Genomic DNA, 8872 nt, shown 5'->3' on the forward strand with positions numbered 1-8872 from the left:
CTCAAGCAAATGTTAATCTAATGCATGCATTTCTTTCTCTTGAAATGTATTTTATTTGTTACACACTCCGCTTTTTTGATGGTTTTTTTTCTGTCTTGTGATTTTGTTTTCTAAGAGGGAGGTGTTTATCTAATTACATCTTGCACAGGTCATTTAAATTTTTTTGCTGTAGATAAACACTTCTCTTCAGTGGTGTTTGGTTCTGGTTCAGTTTCCCATTGCTGCAGGAGAAAAGAGACAGACAGGACAGGGTTAGAGCCTCTTGACACTAAAGCTGCTGAATGAAGCTGCTTTCAGTGAAAAGACCACCAATCATTGAACACCTCCAGCTTGCTGCATTCTTCAACCCATTTGTGTGTTACTCAGAGATTTCGTAGAATCAATACAAGTCTTCTGATTGGCTGAATAATTCAATTTTTTTTAATTCTGTTCTGTGTGTGTGTGTGCATGTGTGCAAGTGCATGCATGGATATTGTTGTGTATGGAGGGAGGAGCTGTACCTGTCACCACTGCATAGACAATGATCATTAGCAGACCCAGAACGACGGAGACAATGCTGAGGAGACGGGCCAGTCGTCCCAGGCGCCTGGCCCCATCAACGTCGCCCTGCTGTAGACTGTTTCTGGACTGGAGAGAGAGAGAGAGAGAGAGAGAGAGAGACAAAGTGAAGAACAGTACGTGAAAACCACAATGAAAAACCCCAAAACTCACAAAGTGCTTCCTCCTCAAATATGCATGAGCTGGCATTACATTAGTCAACAAAGGTTTGCTTTTTACGTGCACACAGCATGTCCACTGAACAGAGAGAGACAGAGACAAAGAGAGAAGCAGGCACTGTTGTATGTGGGTGTAATGCAAACAGCTCTTAATGAGAGCTTTGAAAACGTCATGAAACAACTCTTAAACCAATCAATTCCATTCATTATTTAGTTCATTAAAGAGATCCAACAAAAAAAAACTGGACCCAAACCTGGCCACCGGAGTATGCGACGGTCAAACCCTGGGGGTCATGTCAGTGGTAAGGACTAGAGCCCTGAACATGGCTGATTTGGCCCGGGTGTCAGAGGTCACTGTATGTTTTTTTTGGTTTAGTAATTAGGAAACAGAATGGGTGTGGTTGATGGCGGTGTACTGCTGTTACCAAGGGCCCTATTCCAGGGCTTCCCATTAGGCCTTCACTGTACCCAAGGGAGAGCCCCTCCAGCAGACTGCATTAAAGAAATCAATAGCAAGCAACAGATCTTACAGGAAAGAGTCTGTGACACACACACACACACGCACACACACACACGCAGTGGCAAAGCCACAGTGCTATGTTCCTCTCATGCCCAGTCACATTATTAAAGCATTTAACATGTTCAGGAATATGGCTGAGATCACCACTGGTTATTGAAATATGTTGTCAACAGAGGGAGTAATCATGGACCGCAAATGGGGAGACAATTGTCCAAAGTATTGGAAGGGTTAACAGGTTTAGCGTGATTCTGTTCCTACTTGGAAATTTTCATAGGTCCGTTCCCTGATTTATTAATGTGAGCTTTATCTTCAGTCCAGGATTGTATATCTGATATGAAAGACAATCTCCCATGTAATAATGACTGATATGGACAAGCAAAGTCAGTTGACTAAAAATATATAAGTTTTGTGCTGAATAGGATATAGTATATATATTGAACATTGTGTTTGTGTGTGTGCACGTACATAGGTGTGTCTGTGTTATAAATGTTAAATGTGTTATATTTAACATAGAAATCTATTTTTGAAACCCCTGAGAAAATTTTCCTCAAAGCACCTGCATATTTACTAACTTACCAAAGAGGGTTTTTTTCCTTACTTTTTTCCTTGACAATGATTGCCATCATTCACAGTGACTGACCGGAGACCTTACCATCAAGAGGACTATAGAACAACCACAGTTCTTTCTAATTGGAATTTTTCCTTATAATAACACAATTCTCAGGTACAATAGACAAGAACAACAGACAATGGACATGTCTAGATGCAATAAGTTCTGCTTTTAAAAAGGTTGTTTGGTTTATTCACGACATCCAAACAGAAAATCCATCAAAGCAGCAATGCCTGTTATATAACAGAGTCGTTCCTTTGTGTTGGTGTGTATATATCTCTTGTGTTCCTCCTTACTCCATGTGTGTTCTCAGTATCACAGATGGATTTGCTCAGGGCAGAGGGGAATACAATAGGGGATAAGGTTACAGTTTACTGCCGCTGTTGGAGGGAGTGATGAGCTTGCAGGACCCCCCCCCAAAACACACACACACACACCATCTCACCCCACTCACTCCCTCTTCTGCTCTCTCTCTCTCTCTCCTTTTCTCTCTCTCTCTCTCTGGACAGCTCTGTCTCCAGTTTATTTCCATGCTGGCAGGAGCAGAGCCACTATAGTGAATGACTGCACTGACACCCAGGCCACTCGGTTCAGTGCCTCAGTGCCAACCACCAGCCAAATCCTCTGGCTCTCCTCATTTTTAGGCTTGGCGTCAGATTTGGATTAGAACATGCCAAACTCGGGTTTGAGGGGCATCCAGTTGCCACATGCCACTGCTTTGTCAGTCTCCCACTGTCTTGGCTGCCCTCCCTAGCCTCAGTTTGAATACCGCAGGCTGGCCCTCACATCTTAGCAGAGACATAATGTGTGGCTAGAGCAGCAAAGCCATATTGATCCTTCAGTCCAATCCCAGAGAAAAACCACGTCAGCATTTTCAATCAATGGGAGCCGTTTAAAAACGGTGCATAGTAAAATGCTCTAGTCTTTCTCCAGCCTCCTCACCTGGCCCTCGTTCTTCCCTTGCCTGTTTTTACCAACTCACGATTAGATATATGGTGATAATCCACAAATGAAGATAAAGAGGATTAAAGTTCTATAGCAATCTTCATTCAAAAACTACTACAGTCCTGAAGCTGGGTATGGTTCGTTGCCTTATTGTCATCCGGAGAGCACGGGTGGAATGTAATGGCTTGTGTGCAGCCTTCCCTGTGGAGTGGGGGGAGGGGGAAAGGGGAATGTGTGTGTGTGTGTGTGTGTGTGTGTGTGGGTGGGGTTGGGCGAGGGGTTATTGAAGCACGAGAAATAGACCTATCGATTGGTCCGGCGAGGTTGAGGTGGTCGTAATTTTCCTCGCAGATTTTTCAAATTTTCCGCCACTCTGACATTCGAGCGTTTGCGCGTGTCTTCTGACAGCTCCAACTACATACACCTCAGCCCCCCACCCCCTTTCCTCACCCAAGTCCTCTGACTTCCACCTCCACAAAGCTCCACCTCAGTACCTCCCACTGCTGCCAAGGGAGACCGTGAGAGCTCTAAGTGCTAGCTCCCAGGCTAAAGCCATTAATAATGGAGGGACCGGCCCAGCCAGCATGCAGGGAAAGCACTGGAGGAAGAGAGAGAGGAAAGAGAGAGAGAGAGCACAGGAAACAAGAAACACACTCACACACACACACGCACAAGCCAAATACATCTCCTGGGTGTCTTATCCGCTTCGTTCAGCTTCTATGCTACAAGTAAAGCCATGGTTATCAGTGCTCAAGCAGATCCAGAATGGAACATGACCAGACGGATCCTTCCCCTTATGTTTAACCATGTTTGACTCTCCAGTGTGAGAAGCAAAGCACATGGTCGGAAAACATGGAGGTTCATTGATGGAGGCATGGATGCAATGAGCTGTTTTTGACATAACCACTTTCACGGGCTCCCTTACCGCAGAACATCAACAAGAGAGCAGACTGGGAAAACGTTGCATTTGAAGAGAAAGACTTAACTGGAAAAAAAGAGAAAAAAAAATCCCATGTCCCAGAGGAACGCTGAAAACACAAAGCAATTCGTGAACACAAATCCAACCGCCCTGCCGCTTCTCCGACACCCATAATTCACACTTGAATCTGCCGAGCGGGCAGTAACGGCCAGGCAGCTTTGGCTGTGCCATTACCCAGAGAGCCCACTCTGCGCAATAAAAACCTATTACTCCACCTTCCCACTCCCAGTAATTGACTCCCTTCTGCATCTGGGAGCCTCGGCATACAATCGCGTCTCTCTCTCCCTCATCTGTTATCTACACCTGCTGTGTTTCAGATCTTGGAGTCCCACAGTGTACATACCTTCTACACTTGGGTTTTGTGTAGTTGGTTAAATATTGCCCGCTGGCTTCTCTCAGATAAGGGGGAACACAGATGTCTCTTGCATACCTTCTCCTCCTTTTCCTCCTCTTATGCCAAACAAGGCTGTTTATCACCATGATGTCCGGCTAACAGGAGCAATTTTCTCTCTGCAGATTAAATGAACTTCTCCTCTCCCTTACTGAGTTATATACACCTCCTCTGCTCTCCTCATTCGGCTTTGAGAGAATCAAGTGAAGTGGAGAGCGATGATGTTATAGAGGAGGTGAGGGATCCTTACAGAGGAGTCAGTAAAGCTCCCTCCTGTCGCTGACAGCAGCACCAGGTTTGACTATAAGAGTTTTTCTTGAGGAATTGTAGGGAATGCATTCTCTTTCATTATGTTTTCGGAGCCAAAACAGAACGTTTTGTCCTCGGACACGGGGCAACGTTTTCTGTATTTTTGACTTTTGCGGTGCACTAAGCAGGGACTGGATCAACCACAGGTGATTTGCATGACTGTGGAAACCTCCGGTGTGTCTGTATGCCTGATCCTTTGTTGGCATGTTTGCATGCAATGTTTTGATTATTGAAAAAAGCTGGCAGAGTTTAGCCAACATCATGGCCCAGTGGATCAGTCGCCAACCTTTACTCCTAAAATAAAACACACAATTATCCTCAATCTCAAGTCTCTAACTCATACAGTTGGTAGTGATTGAGACTAGCACACATCTCATCTGCCACACATGACAGTAATGTAACATTATGAGTTACGTGGTGGGGGCACATGGTGGCGCAGTGAATGGCTGGGTGGCCAGGGTCCTTTCTGCATGGAGTTTCACCCAGTGAATGCTGGGGTGTGCTCCAGCACCCTCCGTGACCCTAATTAGGATACGCGGCTTAGATAGATAGTGAGTTATATGTAATGTTTGGAGGAGAGTGTTACATGGGCAGGTAACTGTTCAACCACAGCTGAACAAGAGGGTGAGAGAGACACTTACTAACACTTACTAACCCACCCCCTTGAAGAAAAACAGCAATGGTTGGTGAGGGTGGCAGAGACTGGAATCAAAACCATGAATCAAACGTGTGGGATGTACCTCTGCACTGTTAGAGCAGGTCATTCACTTGAAAGCACCAAGCATGGATTTTCCTAGACGTCTGCACTATTTACGACCTGAATATTAATTTTCTGTCAGTGAAATTGAAAATGGTTTCTGGTTTTACTAGGAGGAGCTGAGTTCACAGTAGAACCAAAAGAAATGCTGAAACAGCATTTCCACACAAAAAAAATACAACCTATCTTTTGTATGAAGTCACATGTCAACACATCTCTTCTATAGAAAATAATTAATGGTCATACTTAGATAACAGGGGCTGAAGTTAAATCATAGCGGTAAATATTTGCACAACTCATGAATATCAAATATGTATATCAAAAGAGCAAGCAATGTGTGTGTCTGATGAGATCATTCTACATACAGATCACTTTAATCACTGTATAATTACAGTTAGTGTGCAAATGATAAAGACAAAGCAACATCAGTTTGAGAGTAGCCCTGGCTTTGTGACACAAGGTTGGGTCCAAATGTCCGATGTTTTAACGCATCTCACGTGCACGTAGACACTTACATATACCTTATATGTATACAACACTTAAACTTCTTATAATTTCTTATCGAAAAGAAAAGGTACATCTCCCCCATCTCTCGCAGGGAGACCACGGGACCGACAATCTTTTGCATATGTGCAAAACTGATGTTGAGTTTATGTCTCGGGCTTTGACAGATTACACCTGTCTCAGCAAAATAAACTAGTGCGCTACGCTCTCTCTCTCTCCCTCTCTCTGTGGTTGTCTTCTAGCAAAAAAAGCGCACTAAATTACTACACCAAGGAAAAACGGTTTCAGATAGTCATCGCATTAGCGTAATCTCATATCCCCTCATCTCAGATGGGACAAGTGGAAGCAACCTCTCCAATGTCAGCATGCAAACCAATCGAGATATGGGACGGAGCCACGCCCTGCATAAAAACACCCCAACTGCTCCATCGAACAGAAGCGTTGTACGCGCTCACAATTTACTGACATGCCATACTGAATGGTAATGGGAAAAAATAAATAAATATATATATATGTGTGTGTGTGAGTGTGTGTCTGTACATATATATAGTCAACTAAAGAACATATCGTATAAATACTGAAATATTGTGAACTCACGTGTGCTTTTGTGAGATCTGATAAGAATATATTTATAGTGATACAAATTTTAGTATTCATCTTATTTTTTTTCTATCAGCCTCATGCAAGTCGATAAATCTACTCCTGTAACCATATGTGAATCATTAACAGTTCCCCCGTGGATATAACCGAACGCATTTGTATGCCTGGTGCAATTATGCTGTATATGTACTTTACGTGTTTTAATCTATTTAAATAAATGCGTTAAATTAAATGCGGACAAATCACACAGGTTCGATAACCACAGGTTCGGTAACCACTCATTTCAGTGACCGGCGGTGTAATTCTGGATTTGAAAACAAGTCTGCAATATTCTTCGTTTGCTATTTTCTTTTCGCATGCAAAAATGACGTGGTTTGCACAAAAACTTGCTTTTGGGCCCGAAGTCTATAATACATGTCCCAGCACAATTCACAAAATCAGATTAGTGGTCATAGGTCTGTATGTTTAAGTTAAGAGCATCTCTAGTGGTGTTCTGAACAATGTGTCGCGTGGGTCGCCTGCAGCGCTTTTCACTGAATGAATTCCAGTGCGTGTGCGGTAGGTCTATATTCTACTGGGAGATGCAGAGCTGTAAATCATTGTTTTACTCGAGCTGTGAGCCTGTCGGTGGAATGCGGTTCTGTGATTCATGACGGGTATTTTTGCATATGTGCACGGATTATTTACATAAAGGAGAATAGGCACAAAGCGAGAAGTAGTTTTCCATATGTTTACGCTTTAAACCGCACAACAAAATCTTTAAGTAATTGCAGATTACTCTTTTAAAGACATTCGGAATCATCTTCCATTCAAAGGGAGTCTGAGAAGTGATTAAGTGCACCAACTGTAACTCTGCTCAACGTTTACTTACCATGACAGAATAAACCAGCGCAATGATGCTGAGTGGCCAGACGGGGCAAAAGCACGAGAAAATGACCAATAAGAGGTAGTCTTTTGGTTTTTCCTGCTCTTGGACAGTATTCCCAGTGGATGAACGACTTAAACTGACGCGGGACGGTGAGAGCGGGGCGCTTCCGAGGTGCCCCGCCGACCCTGACCTAAGAGGCACACTGTGACCGTTTTGGTCCGCATCCAGGGCTTTATCACCCTCTACATTAACGGTGAAAGAGCTGGACATCTTGATCCCATTTCCGCCAGTTGGCTCGGTGGTCGTTACACTGAGAAGTTTCTCAGTCTCCTGGGACTCAGTGGGTTGCACGACACCGCTCTCTCCCAGGGCGGATTTTTCAAACTCTCTATCTGTGTTTATTGCCATTGTTCTTGTCCAAAAATGAGAAAACAAATTGAAAACTCCCGCGTTTGTGTGAGATACTGGAGATTTGGAATGACCTGAAATTTGCTAAATTCCCATCATGTGCCGATCAGTATTGTTGAATTTGTCCACTGACCCTCTGAGAGGCTACTTCGTTAATGTGCTATTGAAATGTTAAATAATTAAGTTGTAGCTTCAAACTTGCTGAACGAACCTATTCTTAAAATTGTCTCTATATCACAACCTCTGCGAAAGACCTTTTCAGTAAGAAAGAAAAAAAACAATAGTCGTAGGCTCCAAATCGGATACGGACATCCTCCCTCCTTGATCAGGCTTAATGAGTTTTGCTTCAGTTCCGCAGTTCCATTCAATCCACCACCGCGATCAGAAAATGATCTCCTTTTGAACGTGCACGCGCTCTCCCCATCTATAGCGACAAAACCACACAGGAACAAATCACTCAGTGAGCCGTCGCGCTACACGCTTTCCTTCTACGCGAACCATTACGTAAATCTCTCAAATTAAAAGGGCCGCTTCAGAACTCGGTTCACGGAAGGGCAAAAGTCTCTTTTTTCTTTATCGTTTGAATTAGACGAAAACAAGAATTTCCCGTTCCGCAGCGAGCCGTGCCGTTTTCTTAGGGCTTTGGTTTTTTGTTTTTTTTTACGCTACCGCAACTGAGCGACTGGGCTGAACTTGTAGCAGAGCGGCGCACTGTACAGTACCGCGTTCCCCCGCCAGCATCAGCACCACTGTGGTGAGGCGCCTGAAGTGCACTGCTTAGTTCGGACACTCTGTGCTGCAATATCTTCGCTCCCGCTTTCCCATGGGATGCTGCAACACTGCCTTTTCTTGCTCACACAGTTCATGAGCTCGAATCAGACTTAGTTGTGAAACAATTACTGGCATCAGAATTCATAAATAAATGACTGAAACGTTGTACTTGCAGGGCTACTTAAAGTTTATGTCGTCAAGACTGAACAGAGTAAGATATAATGGATTTTACAAAAATATTTTTAGAACACAAATATACTGAACTGACTTCAAAAACTTCACACCAAACCATCCTAGACTAGTGATGTCTCTGCTGTTGCAACTTTTGTAGAGATTTTCTTTTTCGTAAAATAAAAAATAATTTCTGTAAAAAAAATCTGTTACTAATGACACTGCTGGGGTGTTTTTTGTTTGTTTGTTTGTTTGTATTTATCTATTTCTCAGTGTTCTACATGAACATTGTACACTGTTCTTGTTTAGATGATTACTTCATT

At 43.4% G+C, this 8872-nt stretch overlaps 1 protein-coding gene across 1 annotated transcript; it reads right to left on the reverse strand.

The window, feature by feature from the left end:
* Positions 1–207: 207 nt before the first annotated feature.
* Positions 208–7607, reverse strand: trarg1a (trafficking regulator of GLUT4 (SLC2A4) 1a). Its single transcript, XM_030778122.1, has 3 exons — positions 7203–7607; positions 501–627; positions 208–221 (listed from the first exon to the last, which is right to left on the reverse strand). Exons 1-3 carry the CDS (start codon positions 7605–7607, stop codon positions 208–210), a joined length of 546 nt encoding a protein of 181 aa, XP_030633982.1.
* Between the last annotated feature and the right edge of the window lie 1265 nt (positions 7608–8872).

This window comes from Chanos chanos, chromosome 6, assembly GCF_902362185.1.
Source record: "Chanos chanos chromosome 6, fChaCha1.1, whole genome shotgun sequence".
Taxonomy (NCBI): domain Eukaryota; kingdom Metazoa; phylum Chordata; class Actinopteri; order Gonorynchiformes; family Chanidae; genus Chanos; species Chanos chanos.